The sequence below is a fragment of the Danio aesculapii genome, chromosome 16, assembly GCF_903798145.1.
Source record: "Danio aesculapii chromosome 16, fDanAes4.1, whole genome shotgun sequence".
In the NCBI taxonomy this organism is placed as follows: Eukaryota; Metazoa; Chordata; class Actinopteri; order Cypriniformes; family Danionidae; genus Danio; species Danio aesculapii.
The window spans coordinates 35928619-35953582 of NC_079450.1; the positions used below are offsets into that span (position 1 = coordinate 35928619).

Genomic DNA, 24964 nt, shown 5'->3' on the forward strand with positions numbered 1-24964 from the left:
AACAAAGTCTTCACCTATTGTTTTTAACCACTCAAAATGACCCAAGGGACAAATTAGCACTTTGTGTTATTACATCAGAAAAACATGCATCCTAATCAAGTGCAAAGCATTTTGCATTGCAGTAACATGTCTAATCATTAAGCTGGCTAGTTGTTCAAAAAGAGCTAGTTGTTCCAGCACAAATAATAACCGATACAATGGAGACATTAGTGGCCTATATAAGAACAGGCATTGTATAATCCTTCTAATAAAAACATTTTGGCATAAGAATGATCACATCATTTTTGTTTCAAATTAATTTTATTTTATTTTATCAACCTGTTGCTGTTTTTTCTCAAATAAAAAATAACAAGCAATCAGAGGAAAAAGATCATTTACAAATGCAAAACAGCAAACAGTAAGTAAACAGGAGAACATAAAAATATCAACACTATATAACAAGGCAATAAATGTAAATATAACAAAACCTACAGACAAAATCAATAATTACAGTGTAGCAAATAATTTTATTCAATGTTTTAGTGATACTATGCTCGAGGAAATGTGTCGCACGTTTATTCTCCAGACAAATGACATCATATCATGTTATCATCAAAATATTTACACAATAAAATAATACTGTATTTGTATATTTTTATTATTGTATTTGACAATAATAAAGAAATCCCAGCATCCTCATCTGCCTGATGAACACAGTCTTTTCTGGTATGGCATACTTTGCACAAACAGCTGTACATTAACTTTGAATTAGAAAATCAGTAATAAAATTGAACAGCAGAAGATCCTCAGGTCTTGTAGAATCCCTTTGGCGGTTTACTGAGTAAAGAGAAAGAGACAAGTAGACATGATGATAAGGATGACGGATGGATAGGAAATATTTTCATATATAAATATATATTATATATAATATACAGTTGAGGTCAGAATTATTAGCCCCCCTTTAATTATTATTTTTTTTCTTTTTTAAATATTTCCCAAATTATGTTTAACAGGGCAAGGAAATTTTCACAGTATGTCTGATAATATTTTTTCTTCTGGAGAATGTCTTATTTGTTTTATTTCTAGAATAAAAAGCAGATTTAAATTTTTTAAACACCATTTTAAAGGACAAAATTATTAGCCCCTTTAAGCGATATTTTTTTCAATAGTCTACAGAACAAACCATCGTTATACAATAACTTGCCTAATTACCCTAACCTGCCTAGTTAACCTAATTAACCTAATTAAGCCTTTAAATGTCACTTTAAGCTGTATAGAAGTGTCTTGAAAAATATCTAGTCAAATAATATTTACTGTCATCATGGCAAAGATTAAATAAATCAGTTATTAGAAATAAGTTATTAAAACTATTATGTTTAGAAATGTGTTGAAAAAAAATCTTCTTTCCATAAAACAGAAATTGGGGAAAAAATAAACAGGGGGGCTGATAATTCAGGGGGGCTAATAATTATGACTTCAGCTGCACAAATTATATATTCAGTAACCACAAATTGTTAATAATAAGCTAAAAATAAATACTAAGAAAACAGGAGAGATGGTATTTGACCCAAAATGTATAGGTGACCATCGTCCAGTGGTTGTACATGACCATCCTATTACTCAGTCAGAAACCTATACGTACTTGGGCATTTACATGGACAGTTCTTTCACATGGAAAACACCCATTGAGTGGGTTTGTTCTGGTTTACACTAGAGATTGTATTTTTTGCGGAGGTTGCGTCTTTTTGGAGTTAACAAGAAACTCATGATGTTGTTTTATAAAGCAGTTCTTGAAAGCATTGTCAGGTATAGTATCGCAATGTGGTTTGGCAACCAGTTCAGTGTAAATCTAAATTGATGCATCTCTTAAAGACAGCGTGGAAAATTGTTGGGCACGATGAATATTTTAATCCTTGAGTTTTATATGAGAATTGTGTCCTCAATCAGGTGGAAAGGATTGTAAACGATCCAACTCATTTTTTGTTTCCACATTATGAACTGCTTCCCTCTGGTAGAAGATATAGAGTCCCAAAGTGTAGGTTAAACCGATATAAGAAATCCTTTGTACCTGTTTCAGTGGGTTAATTTAATAAGAGTCTATCTTAATTAGCATCCTAAATTTAGTAACTGTTGTATTTTGTATTGTTTTATTTTAGTGAATGTCTGCAGCAATAAGGCGATGCCCAAAACAAATCTCCTATCAAGGACAATAAAGTTTTACTACTACTACTACTTAATTGCACTCTTAGACCAGTATGTAAATGTGATTTAAATTTTCCTATGTTTTTCTAAACGGACACTTTAGCTTGATTCTTGATTATCAGAATCAATTTGTTCCAAAATTGTCTAACCGGTGCAAGTTTACATAGAAAAGCAGCACCATGGAATACAAAAACCAACTTGTTTAACAGCATATCTAACAACCAAATGCCCGTAGCCAGGGGGATTCAACAAAGGTCCAAAATTTGTCCCACACATGAGCTCATTTATCCTGTTTTGACTGCTATGTCATCATAAATTGTGAAAATAGCCCATCGAAGAAGGCTTTAAGACCAAGCGGAATCCTCTGTTGACTGTCGTGACTTCAGTTAATCAGTTTTGGCCAACGGAAAGAATCAATTTTCATCAGTCCAACATCCAGCAGTGCAAGAAAACCTTAAAGCTGATGAAAGTGGTCATCTTTCACTACTCACCTACTGTATCGTAGACCTTATTTGTGAAACAAAAACATGACCAAAAATAAAGTGTGAAGCATCAAAGGCAGCCCATATTAAAAGTGAATCTTTATACTAATACTCAATTGACTTTTTTACAAGAGAGGCTAGAAAAATTGTCAAGCTCTACATTATTATTATTGTTATTATTATTAATATTATTATTATTATTATTATTATTATTATTATTATTATTATTATTATTATTACCACTATTATTTTAATTCATTCATTTTCTTTCGGCTTAGTCCCTTTATTCATGGGGTTTCGCCGCAGCAGAAAGAACCACCAACTTATCCAGCATATGTTTTACACAGCGGATCCCCTTGCAGCTGCAACCCAATACTGGGAAACACCCATACACACTCACAACACACACACACACAAACTATGCATCTCACATTAACACATACACTATAGACAATTTAGTTTTATTATTCAATTCACCTATTCTCCTTATTCTCCCTGTAAGAGCTGGCGCAGCCATGTGAATCTTTTTGGCTCAAGACTTCCGGTCTCATTCACTTCCATTTAATTTTAGACGTTAACAACAGCTCTTTCTGCTGCTTGTTGTTGCAAACTAATATCTTCCTATTATATAAATCTGCTTTGTCTGTATAGTCATGGACACACTTGTTTGTAGAGCAAGTAGTTTGACCATTTTCTGGTGTTTATTATTCCTAGGCATCAGAATCAAAAGTTCTAAAACAATCTGATAAACAGGTGCACTTCCGCGTTGAAAAATAAGGTCAATAGCGCATGTCTTTGGACGGTGGGGAAAACCTGAGCACCTGAAGGAAACCCAAGTCAACACAGGGACAACACATGTCCACACAGAAATGCTAACTGACCCAGCTGGGACATGAACCAGTGACCTTCTTGCTGTGAGGTGACAGTACTAACCAGGGTGCGAATTACAGGGAGGGTTGGGGGGTCTGACCCCCCCTAATTAACGCTTGATCCCCCTAAAGGATCATCAAAAGAAAATGTATGGGGGGTCTGTCCTTTAATAGTTTAGAAATAGTTTGCTCTGATTTGTATCTAAAAAATATTCATAATTAAAATAACTTCAAAATACATTTGACCACCCCTGTAATGGTTCATACCATTGTAAATGCATCGGTTTGAAACCAGCAAATCTAGAGCACCAACAGAATGTGTGTGTTTTCAGAAGACCTGTTTCTTTAAAAAAAAGGTGCTTGTAGGTGTGTGTAAAACTAGATGCATAGTTTGTGTTTTATTATATAATGGCGCGCACATGGAAGTTACAAAGTAAAAAAATATATATGTGTAATCTTTCATGGTCATACAATAATAGGTGCAGGAACGCAAACCTGCCACCTTTTACTTAATATCACAAATGTCATTGAGAACCACTCATTCATTCATTCATTTTCTTTTCGGCTTAGTCCCTTTACTATTTTGAGGTCGCCACAGTGGAATGAACCACCAACTTATCTAGCATATGTTTTACGCAGCAGATGCCCTTCCAGCTGCAACCAATCACTGGCAAACATCCATACACATTCATTTACACACATACGCTCTGGACAATTTAGCCTACCCAATTTACCTATAGCACATGTTTTTGTACTTTGGGAAAACCGGAGCACCCGGAGGAACCCACGTGAACAAGGAGAACATGCAAACTCCACACATATATGCCAACTGACCAAGCCATGGCTCAAACTAGCGACTTCTTGCTGTGAGTTGATTCTGCTACCCACTGCATCACCGTGCTGCCCTGAGAACCACTCAATGTCCTTCAAATAAATTAGATGTAATTGAATTAAATATATAAATTTGGTTCATTAAGGCATATTACCAAACTTAACCGAAAAACTTGACCCCAGCCGAGCGTCAATTTATAATTCACACCATGTTACTAACCACTGAACCACTGTGCTGCCCTTATTATTATTATTATTATCATTCATTCATTCTTTCATTCATTTTATTTTCAGCTTAGTCCCTTTATTAATCTGGGGTCGCCACAGCGGAATAAACCGCTAACTTATCCGGGACGTTTTACGCAGCGGACGCCCTTCCAGCTGCAACCCATCTCTGGGAAAGCATCCATACACACTCATTCACACTCATACAATACAATTTAGCTTACCCAATTAACCTGTACCGCTTGTCTTTTGACTGTGGGGGAAACCGGAGCACCCGGAGGAACCCTACGCGAACACGGGGAGAACATGCAAACTCCACACAGAAAGGCCAACTGACCCAGCCGAGGCTCGAACCAGCGGCCTTCCTGCTTTGAGGTTACAGCACTATCTACTGCACCACCGCATCACCCCTATTATTATTATTATCATGTCTTACTTTTTTATTATTTAAACGGACAAATTCTGGTTGAGGACATTTGAATGTGCTGGCCGATTTGTTATTTGCCTAATAAACGAAAATAGGCTACAGTTTTTCATTTAAAACTGTAACAGATTACTATTTTTGTTCTACTGATAATTTTTTTCATATTTATTTATTCTAAATCTTTAGAAAATGTTTTGGTACATCAAAAAATGTGGTTATGATGACCATCCAACAAGCTACTCCAGCAAAATATTGTGCTTAAAATGTCACTAAAATTAGATACAAAATGAGGCAAATAACTGTAAAAGGTCCACTTTTCGAGAAAAAATAGCCACCCCTTTAGAACCATCAAACTTACTTATTGTTACAGCAGCAGAATCTGGTCTTGCGTCGTCTGTACATCATCATCTGTCAAGAAGAATGAAGGAAACCCATTTAGGCATTCATGTGAAAATGAGAAGCTCTAGTGTACTGCACTGAACTGGGGTCTGTTCTTCGTACCTCGCTTAAATGATCTAAGATGATTTGGCAGATCTTGGATCTTTTAATCATGATTATGGATCACCGGCTAATTTGATTCTTTAAACAAGTTCGCAAATCAGATTAAAATGACAGGATGGACTGATCGGAGATCGCTGTGTGTGTTCTATCGATCCTCGAAATCATGATCAGCAATGCAATGATTGGCTGACGGCACAGCAACATAATTACATCATCTGATGAATATTCAATTATCCATGCAAGCAAAATTCACAGTAAAGGGTTGGTTAAATATGATACACATTTTTTTATTTTTGCTCTTATCGTAAACTTGCTCATTTATCATTATTTTTTTTTTAAGAATTTCTTTTAGTTTTAATATTTTTTATTTATTTATTTATTTTTTCTTCCAGAGGATATGTTTGTTTATAATTCATACATTTAATTTATTTTATTTTGAGGGGATAGTGGGAAAATAAGAAAAATAAGACAAGTATTGTCCTGATGTATTGTCTTGTTAAACACCAATAAAAAAATTATTTAAAAATATGATACGTAATAACTTTTTACTTTGAGCTGCAAGCTTTACACTTTCATGTGTCAAGTGTATTTAGCAATTTATTTAGTTTACATAGAGTGGGTATTATTTTTTTATAGTAGCCCAGGCCTATTTAAGTTTCTTAATCGTGAATTTAAATAAATTTTGCATCAAAAAAGCATTTTGATATGGATAAAGGTGTCTGCAACTTCTGCAAAGCATCAAATCACTGTCATATTTACTGTCAAAACTTGTGCATAACTGCAAAAATTAGTATTCCTTCATAAAACAAACAAACAAAAAACATATTGTGCATGTCTATTATCATACACAAATTGTACAGCTGAGTCGGTACCTTAAAATAGTATGCGTTTGTTTTTAAAAACGCTTACTCATATGTATTGAGCACAATACATGAACGCAACTACATATGTATTTAGTATTTAGTATCCACTTTCCTTTTTAATCTGCAACTGCCTCTTTGGATATACCACTAACTGTACATCACTAAAAAACTGACATTACTAATGCTTTGCTTCTTAGACTTTACACTCCTGAAACTTGCCTATAGCACTTATTCACTGTTGCTCTTATAGTTGTGTAAATTGCCTACTTGTCCTCATTTGTAAGTTGCTTTGGATAAAAGCGTCTGCTAAATGACTAAATAATAAATATTATTAATAAATTTTCTCTTTGATCCCCTTGGGGGGAACCACCCCATTTTTTCATTATTATTTCAGAGTGCAGATTGCATACGTTTATTTTCCCAAGTGTAAATAACCTATAGGTTACTACTCTAAGAAAATTTCAGCATTTGGTACATTCTTTCAGTATTACCTTTGCTTGAAATGACCCGATCTAATCCTGTTTAAATGAAATAAGCCTGCTCCCGAGCAGGTTTGAGCTACCAGAACTGTCGCTATGACAACAGCTCTCAGATGAGTTTTGAAGAACGAAACGATCCCGGATCGTGTCAAATCGTCAATATACAAATCCAGCAAACTGAGTAGTCCACATATGAAGAACAGACCCCTGGATGAAACAGCTCTTAATACCACAGTAAACATTAACCTGCTTGTGTCTGCGAACGCATATGATGGCGATTGCAACAAGCAAGATGAAGACCACCACTCCACTCCCGATGGCAATACAAAGCCAGATGTCCACTGGAGCTTTCTCTGTCAAACAACGTTTTAGAGTTACACATTTTAACCGCACAGTAAATGCTCTCTCCCTGCTTCTTTCAGTTTCTCTTACCAACTTTTAAGTATAGCTGAGCAGATGTCAGCTTTTGGCCGTTTTTCCAGAGTTCACATTCGACATGACCTTTGTCCTTCATCCTGATATTAGGGAAGGACAGAACTGACAGATGAGGCGGAGACTTGTGATTGAAAGGAGGACAGTTTGATGGACATTTCCATTTCACCTCGAGGCCAGTGGTTTCCATATGTCCTAATGAGCATGTCACATTCACCCTTGTGCCTTCAAATACTTTAGAACCTCCAGAAACGGAAACTAACAGGGGGAAGAGAGAGTTAGAGAGTTCAGATAAATTAGGTTGCTTAATGAAAAGTGGCTTACCAAGGATACATGAGATAAGCTTCTTGGGAATCAATATCCCTTTAAGTCAAGTCATTTCATTTAGCTGTGTCTGTGTGCAGTTTGCAGTGTGTGTGCTGTTTGCAGTGATGCCAGGTTCATGTTTTTTTCTACAGTATTGATCTCTTTTGGAAATGCAGTTGTAGGGACAAAAATGAAGCTGTCCCATTTATTTGGATCCTTTCATAGTGTGTCACAATTGCCAAAATGTTTCTTTCTCGCAATTACAAAAGGAAAACTGAATCATTTCTTAAATGACATTGATAATGGAGTGCGTACCTGGCAACCCAAAAACTGCTGCAAAGGAGCAAGTAAAACCATCTGTTGGCACGTCACATGCTAAATGAGCTGACCATTACCTATGACGGCAATTCTATGCCACAAATAATTGAGCGCACCGGTGATGTTTATAGGTGACAAGTGAACCGCGAGAAGATACAGACCTACACGCAAGGAAACTAGTGCTCATGCACGCACAGGGGATGTTCAGGCTAAGGGCTGATTTATACTTCTGCATCGAGTGATCAGCGTGGCCCACGGCGACTGCCTTGCGCGTAGTCGTGCATTTATAATTCTACGCGCTGTTTGTGTAGCTGGGAGTGAGGTTATGTTCCTTTGTGTCGAGTTTCTTCGCGGGTGTTTTTTTTTCTGAACTCTACCTTAATGTAGAAGTAGCTAAAACTCGCTCATTCAGAGGCAGGAACTGGCGGATGTGCAACAACTTTAATCATAAGGTAAACACAAAACAAACGTTTTCATCTGGAGCTCCTTTACGGGACCCGACACTTGTAAACACTCGCTCCATCGGGCTCACGGCACAATCAAATATGTTTTAAACAAGACAATATCCAAATCACCAAAGCTATTCATCAAGCTCAAAGGAGAACTCATAAGCGGTTGAGTAAATAGTGAGTAAATGTTCATTTTTGGGTGAACTATCCCTTTAAGACTAAATTTCATATTTCAAAATCGCGAATAAAATCACAAACGACAACATCTGCATCAAGAATTTTATTCCTGTTGCTTATTCAGGCTAGACAGATCAAGGTACTCGTGCAATCCTAAGTCAGATCAGATCAGTGTTTCTTTTGTTAGAAATATTCCGCCATATCAAACTTCATCAATAAAGAATATGCAACAAAGGCTTTTTTGGAAAAATGTACTCAGGGATACATTTCTGCAAACCAAGAATTATGTCCCTCGGGGTATATAATGGCTGCATTTTGTGAATAAATATAACACTATGGTGTGCCGCTGCTAACTTCCATAGGGAAGGTAAAGCATAACTCAAAACAAAGAGCAGTGTGATGCCGTGGTGAAATCAGGTTTTTTCTCTTCTAGTAAGCTTTTGAAAATACTTTCGATTGGGTTTAGGGAAGGGAGCAGGTGGTTCAGTCGATATCAAGCTGACATATTAAGCACAACGACAAACTGGCCGGCCTCTCTCACGGATGTGCACAAACAGGACGTTAAGATATGTTAAAATTTACACACCGGCCATTGGTGTATTTCCGAGAAACAGCATGTATGAGAAAACGTGCCCCAGTAATGTATTTGAGATTGACACAAAATGTACACAACGTCCTCTAATGGATTTGGGAAAACAAAAACTGCAAGAAAAAGTAGCCCAGGGTACATATTTCTCGATTCTTAAAAATGTAGACCTGGGGACATATTTCCAATCAGCTTGAGTTTAGAATATGAGTGCACCACCTTGGTTGGGATGCCAAGGTACGAAAACCTACTGTGGTGTTATTATAGTAAATGTGTTGAAACTCTGTAGATGTATTGATTTATAACCACAGTTTGACTTTAAATACCATGTTTTGTTCACCAAAACATAGTTCATTTGTGATTACCATGGTTAAACTACTGTTTTTAATAAAACCAAGATTAATTTTCATAAAGATGAAGTAGGGTGAGCAATTTAACAAACAGCAATGTTTTGTTTTACAAAATATTTGCGGTGAAGAATGATAGAATTACTGTCTAAAACTAAGCAGATCAGTTACAGCAGTGACTTGACATTTCACTTACCCTTCAGAACCTCCACCTTGACTTTACGGCTGATGGTCTTGTTGTTGAATTTCAGACTGCAATTGTAAACCCCTCTGATTGTTTCTGATACACGCAGATTCTGAATGGACAGGTTGTGGTTAGTTATGTCTCTTTTGCCGTCTGTGAAGTTTGCGCCATCTGAGACATCCCATCGGACCACTGAACCAACATTGAGGGTGAGGAGAGATGAAGGCGACCGAGGTTCACTGAGAGGAGTGAAGCTCCAGCTGCCACCCTGAAGACCAATTTCATTTAAGACCGACCAGGGAATTGCAGAAGACAAAGAACAGGGAATGCTGACTGTAGAGGATGGAGGGAAAGAGGTATAAACGGGATCTGCTGGTGAAGGGGCAAGATCTGGAGGAAAAGAGAGGAAAAATGTACAAATATTTGAAACATTAGTAGTAGTAGATGACACCGAAAGATATAAATAATTAATGCAGTGTAAATGTAAAATGTAAAAGTGATCATTTACAAACAAAGCGTGTATAAATTGGTAGATGATAATGGAAAATGGGCAGGCCTAACTATTTGCTGAAGTGTTAAGATTGCAGCTAACCTACAGTGCTCAGGATAAATGAGTACACCCCCTTTTGAAAATGAAAATTTTTAGCAATTTTTCCAGTGAATATTTAAACAAAATAGTTTTATTTATTAACAGTTATGTCCATTAAAATAGAAAGATAAAACATTTAAATGTCAAACTGCCAAATAAAATTACAAACTACAAAATTTCAACTACATATATATATATTTTTTATCTTTCTCTTGATTTTCCTGTTCATTAAAAGGTTTGTTTTTCCACATCTAATTTGGGGCGTGTGCTCATTTATGCTGTGCAGTATATTTACAATCTGCAAATTTGTAGAATAAACATATACAAACTACATTGTATATTGTTAAGACGTTTAGCACTACAAAACTCTCTTGAATTGCTAAATTTCACATAGTATGCTGTATTCATTTTATGCATTTATTTTGATTGAAGCATTATTCATATAATATAGTTTATCCACGTTTTGATGAATATTTTATTAATAATGTTATTAAATGCATTTATTTTTACATTTTCAGTTTTCATGTAAATACTAGTTTACTCTGTTTGTCATCGTCTTTTTTGTTTAAACTGTATATACAGCTGGAAAAAAATGAAGAGACCACTCTGGAATTATTGGATTTATTACATGTGAGTTTTGCGTAAAATTTTAATATTTGTCTTATACTATAACAGTCTGAAAGCATTTCAAGTTTTAAATTTTTTTTATATATATATATATATATATATATATATATATATATATATATATATATATATATATATATATATATATATATATATATAGATATATATCTATATATCTATATATATATATATATATATATATATATATATATATATATATATATATATATATATATATAGATAGATATACATACAGTTGAAGTCAGAATTATTAGCCCCCCTGAATTATAGGATCCCGTTTATTTTTTCTCCTCAATTTCTGTTTAACGGAGAGAAGATTTCTTCAACACATTTCTAAACATAATTATTTCAATAACTAATTTCTAATAGCTGATTTATTTTATCTTTGCCATGATGACAGTAAATCATATTTGACTTGATATTTTTTCAGACACTTCTATACAGCTTAAAGTGACATTTAAAGGCTTAACTTGGTTAATTAGGTTAACTAGGCAGGTTAGGGTAATTAGGCAAGTTATTGTATAATGATGGTTCGTTCTGTAGAATATTGAAAAAATTTAGCTTAAAGGGGCTAATAATTTTGAGCTTAAAATGGATTTTAAAAAATTGAAAACTGCTTTTATTCTAGCCGAAATAAAACAAATAAGACTTTCTCCAGAAGGAAAAATATTATCAGACATACTGTGAAAATTTCATTGCCCTGTTAAACATCATTTGGGAAATATTTAAAAAAGAAAGAAAAACTCAAAGGGGGGCTAATAATTCTGACCTCAACTGTGTGTATATATATGGCTGAAAACATGTAACCTTTTTTTGTGAATTCAACCAATTCTATTTTATGCAAATCTCTCTAGAAGACCTTTTTGAAAATTTCAAAGAAATGTCATCAGTGGTTTAAATAAAGTTTTCATCTAATGTTCATATTTACTTTATTTCAGTTAATAAAAAAAAAATAAAAAAAATTTCAGTAATAACTTCCACAGATTAAACTTCCTTTTAGAATAAACAGACAGAAAGCATTTAACAGAGAGCCTCACCTATTACAGAAACAGTAGTTGTTGCCTCAGTTTTTTTATTTCCATACTTCAACTGGCACGTCCAGACACCATTATGACACATGGACACATTGGAGACATATACAGAGATATCTCTGAAATTCCTTTTTTCCTCACAGCCTTCATTTCTAGGTAAAATCCATGTTACACTGGGATTAACTGAACTATCAGCCTTTTTAATTCTCATAGACAGGGCGTGACCAACCAGCAGAGCAGGCACTTTGGTTATTGAGACTGAAACAGAAAGAGAAAAGACATCCTGAATATGATACCGTTTGAGGATATTTATAACGTGTAAAGTTCTAGCCCTAAATGACCAATAATGTCAAACTGTATATCTGTGTAAAATTAGAGTAATAGATTTAATTCTACTGGAAATTTAGCTTCAAATCAAAATTAAAATTTTATTTATTTTAGTAAGAGCAGTAAAAAGTACTCAAAAAATTGAGTAAAAGACTTGTACAGGTGTTAAATTTAGGCTATATATGCTTTTCATCATTCATTAATTTTCCTTCAGCTGAGTCCCTTTATTTTTCAAGGGTCACCACAGCAGAATGAACCGCCAACTTATGCAGCATATGTTTTACGCAGCGGATGCCATTCCAGCCACAGCTCAGCACTAGGAAACAACCATACACTCTCGCATTCACACACACCGGCCACCGTGTCACCATATTATATTGTATATAATATAAATTATTCATTTATTCATTTCGGTTTAGTCCCTTTAGTAATCTGGGGTCGCCACAGCGGAATGAACCACCTATATTATATTATATTATATTATATTATATTATATTATATTATATTATATTATATTATATTATTTTATATTATATTATATTATATTATTTTATATTATATTATATTATAATATTTTATATTGTATTGTATTGTATTATATTATATTATATTATATTATTTTATATTATTTTATATTATATTATATTATATTATTTTATATTGTATTGTATTATATTATATTATATTATATTATATTATATTATATTATATTATATTATATTATATTATATTATATTATATTATATTATTTTATATTATTTTATATTATATTATATTATATTATATTATATTATATTATATTATATTATATTATTTTATATTATATTATATTATATTATTTTATATTATATTATATTATAATATTTTATATTGTATTGTATTGTATTATATTATATTATATTATATTATTTTATATTATTTTATATTATATTATATTATATTATTTTATATTGTATTGTATTATATTATATTATATTATATTATATTATATTATATTATATTATATTATTTTATATTATATTATATTATATTATATTATATTATATTATATTATATTATATTATTTTATATTATTTTATATTATATTATATTATATTATATTATATTATATTATATTATATTATATTATATTATTTTATATTGTATTGTATTGTATTGTATTATATTATATTATATTATATTATATTATATTATATTATATTATATTATATTATATTATATTATATTATTTATATTGTATTGTATTGTATTGTATTATATTATATTATATTATATTATATTATATTATATTATATTATATTATATTATTTTATATTGTATTGTATTATATTATATTATATTATATTATTTTATATTATATTATTTTATATTATTTTATATTATATTATATTATTTTATATTGTATTGTATTGTATTATATTATATTATTTTATATTATATTATATTATAATATTTTATATTGTATTGTATTGTATTGTATTATATTATATTATATTATATTATATTATATTATATTATATTATATTATTTTATATTATATTATATTATTTTATATTATATTATATTATAATATTTATATTGTATTGTATTGTATTGTATTATATTATATTATATTATATTATATTATATTATATTATATTATATTATATTATATTATATTATTTTATAATATATTATATTATATTATATTATATTATATTATATTATATTATATTATATTATATTATATTATATTATATTATATTATATTATAGTCTGACCTAAAACATGCCTAAGACAAGTAAAGAAAAAAGACAAATTTAATTAAAAAAAGAAACAGAAGTAACAACAAGGAAATAAAAATGAGAGTCAATTCTTGTTAATATTTTAGCATTTAATTATTGCCTTTTAAAGTGTAGAATAAAATAATTGATTAGATGGAAATGGATTAGATTTTTTTTTTCTCAAAAAGTTTTTTTCTTTTTTGCAGTTCAGCTCTTCAACACTGGAGGGAAAATTTTGCTATACTACATCTGCAGAATCAAGCTCAACAGTATAAGCCAAGTGTCATTTCCTCTTACTTTAAAAACAAACCCAGAAATTGTGAATATTATAATCAATTATCTAAAATTTTTTGATCTGCTGAACACAGACGAAGAAGATGACGAAGAAATGTCACTGTGTTGCAATGTTTTGTGTGTTGTTATTTATTTATTTATTTTTTGTTCCCATAAACAGCAAGGCAAAAGTGTCTTGAGCTGTTTCCAACTTTCAATGTACCTTCATTCCTCTAAAATATCTCCTCGAGTTCCAGAGAAAAATAAAACGCAATAAAACATGAGCCAAAAGAAAAAGTGAGAGGATGTTTTTCCTGAAAGGATGTGACTGTATTTTTGAACTTCATACTCTCACACACGCACAGTGTATTTTGTCTTACCTTTGTACAGTTTGTAGGTGTTTTTGTAAGTTCCTGCTAATACATGTTGTTCACAGCGCCAAATGACAAAATCAGACTCTTGAACTGGTGAGATCTGGAGAGAGAAATCTGCTGACAGAGAGAATCGCGTGTTTGTTTCTTTCCCTACAAAAGACAAACACGCATAGAGAGTTATATCAAACACAGTGGTACCTTAAAAAAACTAAAGTAAAAACATGCATCTCACCCCTATTGATGTTACTCTGTGGGTTCCTGTTGATAGTTGGAGAATCCTCTGACCCATTGTACCAGTTCACATAAATGTCTTGTGTTTTAATATTTTTATTTTTGGTTTGTTCAATCTTTTCTCTGGGTAGGGTGACAGTCCCTCCTACCTGTGCGTAAATGACTTCATGGTTTTCTGGGGATAGAAGACCACAACAGACACATCAGAGGATAAAGACTGCCTTTCACACACTAAAAACATCAAAATAAAAGAACAGCCTAAAATTGACTAAATTTCACTCAGGCACCACTAAGCCGCATTTAAAATGTTACTCCTGAACTGGAGTGAAAGGGCCATTTTTAGCCATATTTCGTGAATGAAGCTCAGCTCATACTGTGATTTTTAATAATCTACGTTTGTAGTTTGTCAGATTCTGTAGAGATGCTCCAAACACACACAAGACTCATCTGAAGTTCAGTAACCTGCATTCTGAAAGGATACCTCACAGCAAACCAACTATCTGTAGTGCTCATTTTACTCATAACATGCCAAGACATTAAAACATGAAATAAACAGATCCCTGTGGTGTTTTAAAGTTGTTCAGAATGCATAATCTAATTCAGCGCTCCAAATTGTTCTTGGTTTGATGGTCTCATTTTGACCCAACACAAATTGATTGTTAACTTCATATCATTTTTACAAATTGAAGTGAATTGAACATAAAACAATTTAGTTGTCCCTCCAAAAAAAAACTTACAAATTGTGTTGTTTCAACTCATTTTAAATGAGTAGTTTAAAAAAGCAGCAAAAGTAATTTTTGAGTGGGTTAAAATGAACTAAAATGAAATATTTGAAGAAAATAACACTGATCCAAGTTAGAGAACATATTCAGTTTCCTCACAGTTATCGGTTATTCTGCATCTGGAGGTAATTTCCTGAATTTCTCATACACCTGTCAGTCAAACTTTCCAGATTTCACAGGCTTTGAAAGTGGGAGAGTTGTTTTAAAGTGACCGAAAGTCTCAGACAACAGGTCATCCAAACTTTTCAACCACAGCAAGAGAAGCTGGTTCAGTAGTTCCAAATCTGAGATTTTGACAATATTTCGTTTTTTTACATTGCCACTAACTCATTTTAATACCCAAAAAGACTGAGAATTCACACAAGACAAATGCAGAAGAGGACAGGAATGCGGAGAATCTCAACAGTCAATTGGTTCAACACTACAGCTGGAAACTGATCCCTAGAGTTGCACAGGATAATGATCTGCTCAGTGTTTCAGAGCATTTGGCCTGAAAGCCCTGCAGAAACCAAACCTTGATCAGCAGAAAGAATCAAAGGTCTAAACTAATTTATGCTGAGAAGCAAGTTGTGTGAACAGAACTGATCTGAAGTTAACTTTAGTGGTGAAAGTATGTTTAATTTATTTGGGTCTCATATCGGAAACATTAACATCACGGTCATCCTCAAACTGAGCTCAAAGACTGAACTCTGTTTGGATCTTGATCACTGTTTTTTGCTATTGAAGTCCCTTGATTACTTTGTGAAACAGTGGATGCCTCTCAATTAGCTCCCTTGCTCATGTTCAGGGCACTGGTCAGCCATTTTAAGTGCTGCAAAATTCTTCCGGTCTTTCAAAAAAAACTTGTGTAAAATATCAGTTGTGTTGTTTTCATCAATTTTCAGATTTGATATTGTACAACAAAAGATGTTCTCATGTCACGCTTGGTGTCCCAATGTGTAGTGAAACAAGCTCATCACTGTCCTTACCAGTGCCCGAATTCTTGCACACAACCTACTGATGAGCGACTTCTGGAGCTACATTGAAATAAATAGATCATTGGATGTACTACGTTTTTTAAGGTAACTGGTTGCAAACAATTTATATGGGCTGAATTTAAACAAACAAAGTAAATTTAGTAATGTTTAGCTTCATTTATTTCTTTAAATTCAGCAGATTTTTTTTTTCAGTGTAGCTCCAGAGGACGTGCATCAGTAGGACGTGTGCATGAATTCGGCCACTGATAAGGACAGTGAGGAGCTTGTTTCACTATATATATATATATATATATATATATATATATATATATATATATATATATATATATATATATATATATATATATGTCAGAATTATTAGCCCCCCCTCTGTGATTTTTTTTTTCTTTTTTAAATATTTCCGAAATGATGTTTAACAGAGCAAGGAAATTTTCACAGTATGTCTGATAATATTTTTTCTTCTGGAGAAAGTCTTATTTGTTTAATTTCAGCAAGATTAAAATCAGTTTTTAATTTTCTAGGAACCATTTTAAGGTCAAAATTATTAGCCCCATTTTTTCCCCAGACAGTCTACAGAACAAACCATCGTTATACAATAACTTGCCTAATTACCCTAATCTGCCTAGTTGACCTAATTAACCTATTTAAGGCTTTAATTGTCACTTTAAGCTGTATAGAAGTGTCTTGAAAAATATCTAGTCAAATATTATTTACTGTCATCATGACAAAGATAACATAAATCAGTTATTAGAAATGAGTTATTAAAACTGTTGTGATTAGAAATGTGTCGAAAAAAAATCTTCTCTTCGTTAAACAGAAATTAGGGAAAAAATAAACAGGGGGGCTAATAATTCTGGGGGGCTAATAATTCTGACTTCAACTAATATATATATTATATATATATATATATATATATATATATATATATATATATATATATATATATATATATATTTCACTAACATGTAGCCTAAAATTTTCCATTTTTGGTAAAATATTTCTGATAAGGACAAGCTGTCTTAAATGGATTGATCTCCATTGTACGTAACTATCAATATATTTCAAACTTACCTTGTGCTTTAAGTACTGTAATGAACAGCGGTATTAGAATCAAACCGAGCATCGTTCTGTCCTCAGATCAGAGCCAGAGCGGATGGAGGATGATCAATCTGTAAGACATTTCCATTCAGAACAATATTACAAAACAGCATCACAGGCAGAGGAAGGAAGGGGCTTGTGGTGGGCTCAGATTTTCTCAGGTGACTGAGAGAAACATTGGGGCAGGATGGCGAGGGGGAGACAGAAGCTTTTGTGGTGGGCTTTTGGGTTTCAGACATGAAGGAAGATGCACATGAGTGAAGAAACATGAAAGAACGGCAGCGAGAAATAGGCGGCGAGAGGTGTGTGTGCGGTGGGCTGAGATTGTTCAGGCAGTAGATTCGCATTCCTCTGGTTTTCAGCTCTCCTCCTCCTCCTCTTCCTCCTGAACACCCCCTCTCTTCCTCCCCTGTTCCACGAAAGGCGGATCTCCACGCTCAGAGAGAGAGAGAAATGCGCTGCTGGTGGTGGCGCAGAGACGGGAGTGCGGTTGTGTGTTAAATCCTTATATCTGATCTTAACTTTTTTTTTTCTTTGTGTGTGCATGAGATTCACACAAATCTGATTCCTTCTGAAGAGATTAACAATTCACACTAGAAAAAAATGCAGACATCTAACTGATTTGGTGCAATATTTTAAATTATTTACTGCTAAAGTCATTATTAGGTCTCCTTTTTTATTCCTTTAAAAATGGTTCCCAAGCGCAGTTTGATGGAGATTTTTGTAAATATATATTAGTTTTAATAACAAATTGTCACATTAGAATTATAAGGTTCTATCTGACATTTTTGTCAAAATTGAGTTATTGACATATTCTTATTAAATGACTTATTAAATGAAACGTATTTACATTATGAAATTTTATAAGCTGTTTACATTTTAAGACTTTTTATTTAAAAAAACAAATATTACACACATACAGTTTGCAATATGGAATGCAAAAACTTAGAAGCTCAATATCTCAAAATCATTCAGAATGCAGATAGAACCTTATATAATTTGCCTTGACGACAGTAAATAATACACTGTACACTGAAAAAAATTATTCAAAGATGATTCCTTGGATTTACTAATTTTTTTACGTCAAGTGATTGTAAACAATTTATTTGGGCTGAATTTAAACAAACAAATTAAGTTGAAGACTGCTCTATTTAATTTGTTTGTTTAAATTCAACACAAGTAAATTGTTTGCAACAGTTTTGCATGCAACAATTTTTTCAGTGTAGTTTTGCAGGATTATTCAGCTTAAAGTGCAATTTAAAGGCTTTATATGGTTTATGACGCAAGTTCTGTTAATTGGGTAGGTTATTGGCTATCGGTGGTTTGTTCTGTACCCAATCGAAAGTAATAATTTCTTAAGGGGCTAATAATATTGACATTAACATGTGTTAAAAAAAATAATTTAAAAAATTATTTCGGCCAAACCAATTAAATTGGATTAGGGCTATGTACTTTCTTTAAAGCTGTGATTATTATATTATATTATATTATATTATATTATATTATATTATATTATATTATATTATATTATATTATATTATATTATATTATATTATATTATATTATATTATATTATATTATATTATATTATATTATTCATTTTCTTTTCGGCTTAGTCCCTTTATTAATCTGGGGTCGCCACAGCAGAATGAACCGCCAACTTATCCAGCATATGTTTTACGCAGCAGACGCCCTTCCAGCCGCAACCCATTACTGGGAAACACCCATACACAGTCACACACATACACTACGGAAAATTTTAGCTTACCCAATACACCTATACCACGTCTTTGGACTTGTGGGGGAAATGGGAGAACCCAGAGAAAACCCATGCGAACACGGGGAGAACATGCAAACTCCGCACAGAAATCCCAACTCACCCAGCCAAGGCTCGAACCAGCGACCTTCTTGCTGTGAGGCGATCATGCTACCCACTGCTCCACCATGACGCCCTATTATATTATATTATATTATATTATATTATATTATATTATATTATATTATATTATATTATATTATATTATATTATATTATACTTTTTAAATACTTTATTTATATTCTTTTGTATACTTGATATACAAAATTAAATGTATTGGATAAATACTCGAATGTGCTAAATTATGACTATGAATGCATGCATGAATGCAAAAGTGCATGAATTCACATTCAAGATCATGTTTAAAATTTATTTAGTCAACTTTGTTGAAATAAAAAATAAGAATAATTCTTTATTTTTTTTAGAAATTATTTATTTTATTTGCAACTTGAAAGGGCATTCACCGTGTAAAACATATGCCAGAGTAGTTTACGGTTCTTTCCGCTGTGGTGACCCCTAAGAAATCAGGCACTAAGCCGAAGGAAATGTATTTATGTATTTTTGTTGGTCAACCAACAAAAATTGACTATTGAGATTTTTTCCAAAATTCATAGTATGAAGTTTTACATTTAAAAAAAAAATAAAAATTATTGTTAGCAAAGTCTTGATAAAGAAGGTAATACTTTCAGCTTCCCTTTAAGCAAATATGAAATCTGCTTTTAAGAAGAACCTTAAAAGAGTCCGTGTGGATTGTCAAAAGAAAATTTTCAGTTATAAAAGAACCATTATTTTCATAATTTAATGTAATGTAATGTGTGTGTACAGCGCATTTATTGTGTATGGCCATACACCCAAAATGCTTCACAATCAGGGGGGTCTCTCCACACCACCACCAGTGTATAGCATCCACTTGGATGATGCGACGGCAGCCACAGGACAACGGCGCCAGTGTGCTCACCACACACAAGCTATTGGTGGAGTGGACAGACAGTGATAAAGCCAATTGAGTGGATGGGGTTTAAAAATTACATCTCCACTTTTTCCACTTTAAACAAACTTTGTGTCATTTAAATATTTTATAGATGTTAAATGTTTTTTTTTTAATAGAACCAATAAAATATCTTCATTTCAAGAGTGTGATAAACCTTCTGCAATCTAACTTGCAGAAATACAGTTGACTTTCCGTTCACAACTTTTAATATTTTTTTTTATCATTTTATCATTATTAAAAGTATTAAAAATCCCAAAAATACTGTCCCAAATAATGAAGAATAATCCATATGGAGTTTGAAAATGAGTCTACACGGATACTAAATATTCACATTGGCCTAGTGGTTTCTATTAATAAATTATTACATCAAATTTAAAGTGATGAAATTCGGTCTTGGATAAATGCAAGAAAAAAAACAGCATCACCCAATGATCGCCGGTTGCATCCCGGGAATGTATAAACCGCTTTGGATAAAAAAGTTTCTGCTAAATGAATAAAAGTACATGTGATTAGTTGAGACATAAAATACATGAACTGCTCTGATCTTCCAAGATTGAGTTGATTAATGGAGAAATCAGTAATCTGACGAATGTTTTAAGTCTCTCGGAGAGTCTGTAAGAAATGAGGGAAAAGGCTATGAAGGCAGAGAAACAGAAAGAGAGGAAAGAGAAGCAGATGAAGAAGCACACATAAGAGATGGAGAGATAAAGACGGAGAGATGCACCTGAACAGCTAACCCAGAAAGACAGATGATCAGGGCTGTGGTCAGGATGGAGGTTAAACAGCAAACAGACACACAGACACAAGAGAGGAGGGGAACAGCAGTGAGACCAACAAGGAGTATACTGAAATTTAAAAGTTACTGCCAAATAATAACAGAGATAAATAGATAAAATTTAAATTATATTAAAATTTAGTTAGTGAAGCAACCGGAAATATAAACAGACTTTTAAAGCAATTCGTCAGTTTTTTCATAGTAGTTTTTCCTCAGGGTTGCATGTAACAGTAGAATACACATTAATTTTACATTGCGCACTTAATGTTACACATTGTGTACTGAAGAGTTTGAAACTTTAATCTGAACCAACACAATCTTTCAGATGAACCAAACAGAAAAATTCAGATTTTATAGTTTTACATAAGATAATGTAACTTAAAATGGTTCACAAAAACAACACCAATACAATCGTTTCATGAGAAGTAAATCTGTGTAAATATACTCACGTTACGGATCGCTTGTCTTCAGAGTCGTGTCAGCGGATGTGTTCACTTACAGGCCAAAATATTTCTATTTAACCTTCGCTGACGCCTCCCCTCCGTCTGATTGGCCTGAGAGGTAAAAGAGCACGTCCGGTTATTAAAATGAAACTGCTGAATTCGACACAATATGTATATTTCTGGAAGATTTTGGTTAAACGTTTTTTTTTTACACAGAAAGAATGACTTGTCGCTTGTTAATAATTATGACAATAACTTTTGTAACCATGATGTTTTTCCCCTTAATAGGCAGTAATTAAATTACATAAAATTGTTGCCCTTTTTTTGCCAAATCTTTCCGATGATAACCAGAAAAATTCTGAGAATGCGGTGCTGGACCCAAAATGCAGGTTCTACGTTTTTGTTTGTTTGATTGTTTTGTTTTTTCCAATTTTTTTTACAGATAATTTCCAATTTGTATATATATATATATATATATATATATATATATATATATATATATATATATATATATATATATATATATATATATATATATCCCTTTATTAATTAGGGGTCGCCACAGCGGAATGAACCGCCTCAAATATATAAATTTTTATATATAAATATTTAAATTTTATATATATATATATATATATATATATATATATATATATATATATATATATATATATATATATATATATATATATATATAATTTATATACATATTTGAGGTGGTTCATTCCACTGTGGCGACCCCTGATTAATAAAGGGACTAAGCCGAAAAGAAAATGAACGAATAGATATTTGATTATCGTTTAGGGCACAAAATGTTCTCTGAAGCCACTTTCATTCTACGATATCTTTAACAGCTAGTTTAGCTTTACATTTAGTTTGCCTTTTTATATTTTACAGATTTGTTCATTTACCATAATAATAAATTAATTTTGTCCATTTATATAAAATGCAGTATCCTATTAGTAACCATGTAATAATAGAGCTATTCATCTTATTTTTTCTAATCGACTTCAATGAAAAACCCCTTTTAGTTGAGAATGAACATTCTTATAGGACCCGACTCTTTCAGCACATCAGGATGAATTCTGTGCCTTTCATTTAAATTCTTCATGTCATCGTTCAGTCAGTTTTCACCTCTTTCCTTTATAGCGCGTCAATTTATATGTATTGCTATCAATCATTTCTTAATTTAATATTAACATTATACATTTGCATTTGTGCCTGAGTGCCTTTATATGGCATGAGCATATATGAGTGGAATGGTACAGCATATAGCAACTGATATGATCTAAGAACGTAAATTGTGTAAAATCTTGAATGATCGCAATTTGTACAGGTTTTCTCATTGTGCTTAAACAGTATATAACACCACATTCTGCATTTAAATATATTAATCTGATTGCAAAAAGAATATCAATAAATGTACATGCTTAATACTGTAAATTACAATAATTATTATCTTGATTTATTACAAAAAATAAAACTGAGTACATTATTAAAAAATATACGAAAGTGTTTATATATGACTCTCGCAACTTGTTAAATGTGAATTCTTTGATTCAATCATTTAATGTACACTACTGTCAAATGCAATTAAGGCAAATATGAAACTGTAAATGCATTCAGACATATTATCCAAAAAGAAAAATTAAATTGGTAAACTGAAAACTGTTTCTTGTACCATTAAAATGAATTAATACAACTCATCTCCCTATAACTGAACAAACCTCATACACGTTGTATATTAAACAGTTTTTTTGTGAAACATTTTGCAAGAAAACTGTCTCCTTCAAAACTTTTGATGTAATTCAATATGCTGTATTTGTGAAAATTACAAGCTTTTTGATTTTTAAAGTTGAAACCTATGTAATATCACTTCTGCTAAAATAAATGTGGTTTTTAGAAGAACAAACTATAATGCTGAAATGAAACACATTAGTCACCAAGAAATGTTTAGCAAAAGAGAACTATATTCTATAAACGTAAGTAATAAAAAATACCCATGACAGTTTTGAGTCGTCAGCACTTTTCAACGCAATACTTCTCTTTGCAGCTTCTTAATTTTTAACTTACATTTTAAACCCACCTAATCAAACAGCACATAAGTGCACATTCATATACTTTGCTTCCGATCATTATGGCAGATTTGCGTTACAGAGAACTTAGAAGGCCAAGAGGCAATTCACATCTTCATAAACAGCCGCAATCTTAAAAATGAGACTCTCCAGTCAGTCTTTCGCCAAAAGCTATTCTTAACAAGAACTAGAACTAGTTTGCGTGTGTGTGTGTGTGTGTGTGTGTGTGTGTGTGTGTGTGTGTGTGTGTGTATGTGTGCGTGTGTGTGATTTATGGCAGATTTTTAGAGTTGTTTCTTTGTAGATAACTTTATGAGTTCTTCAGTTCGGTTTGCCTTTTGTCTTCTGTAATGCACCAGTACATTGATTTTCTGCTTAAAGTTTTGCTTTACACTATTAAAAACAGGTCATAGATACTTTCACATTTTCAGATATTAGATATTTTCATACATTTTCAGATACTTTTATTAAGTACCTTATATATGGTTATTCTTAATAAAATCTATGTTTTAAAGTGTCATTATTAATGTTACTACTGACTAATATCAACTGGTTGTGTTTGGAAAGCAGGTTAGATTTAGGGTTATTTGCATATAGTTAGGTATAATTAATTGTAATTACTATAGTTAGTAGAAGAAACAGGTGTGTGGAGTACACCTTAAAATAAAGTGTTACCTATTTTTTCCACAGTGAGAAGTTAGTCTAATAACCTGAAGAACATTTGTCCACTATAAATATATTTCTGCATAAAGGAATAATTCTATGGTTGTTAAATGTTCTTCATAAAACCATCTAAACTCTTTTTAAAAATGAAGGGTCTTTACTGGCATTGCTAGCTCCACGATGAACAGTTACAACCGATACAACAGATACAACCTTTCAATTCCACAAAAGGTTCTTTATAGTGGAATGAATGTTCTTTAGGTTATTAAAATGTTCTTCACACTAAGAACAAATGCTCTTTTAAGAACTATTTATTGAAAAGCATTTTAGGGAACCCAAAACGGTTCTTATAAGGCGAGAATCAGAATCAAAAAAGTTCTTTTTGTAACTTTATCAGACACATAAAACGTATAAAGTGTTAACAAATGAAAAAAGCATCCTGCTGTTGGAAAAT

At 32.1% G+C, this 24964-nt stretch overlaps 1 protein-coding gene across 1 annotated transcript in view; it reads right to left on the reverse strand.

Moving 5' to 3' along the window:
• Window positions 1-486: 486 nt before the first annotated feature.
• cd4-1 (CD4-1 molecule) overlaps window positions 487-24964 on the reverse strand; it is a 32605-nt gene continuing 8127 nt past the window's right edge. The window contains exons 2-11 of the mRNA XM_056475314.1: window positions 21779-21883; window positions 17721-17818; window positions 14892-15065; window positions 14666-14809; window positions 11929-12180; window positions 9667-10044; window positions 7288-7545; window positions 7102-7208; window positions 5371-5420; window positions 487-816 (exon numbers count right to left, since the gene is read on the reverse strand). Of these exons, the coding sequence (XP_056331289.1) occupies window positions 786-816; window positions 5371-5420; window positions 7102-7208; window positions 7288-7545; window positions 9667-10044; window positions 11929-12180; window positions 14666-14809; window positions 14892-15065; window positions 17721-17772 (1446 nt within the window). The 5' untranslated portion in view covers window positions 17773-17818; window positions 21779-21883 and the 3' untranslated portion in view covers window positions 487-785. The remainder of the gene's footprint in view (window positions 817-5370; window positions 5421-7101; window positions 7209-7287; window positions 7546-9666; window positions 10045-11928; window positions 12181-14665; window positions 14810-14891; window positions 15066-17720; window positions 17819-21778; window positions 21884-24964) is intronic.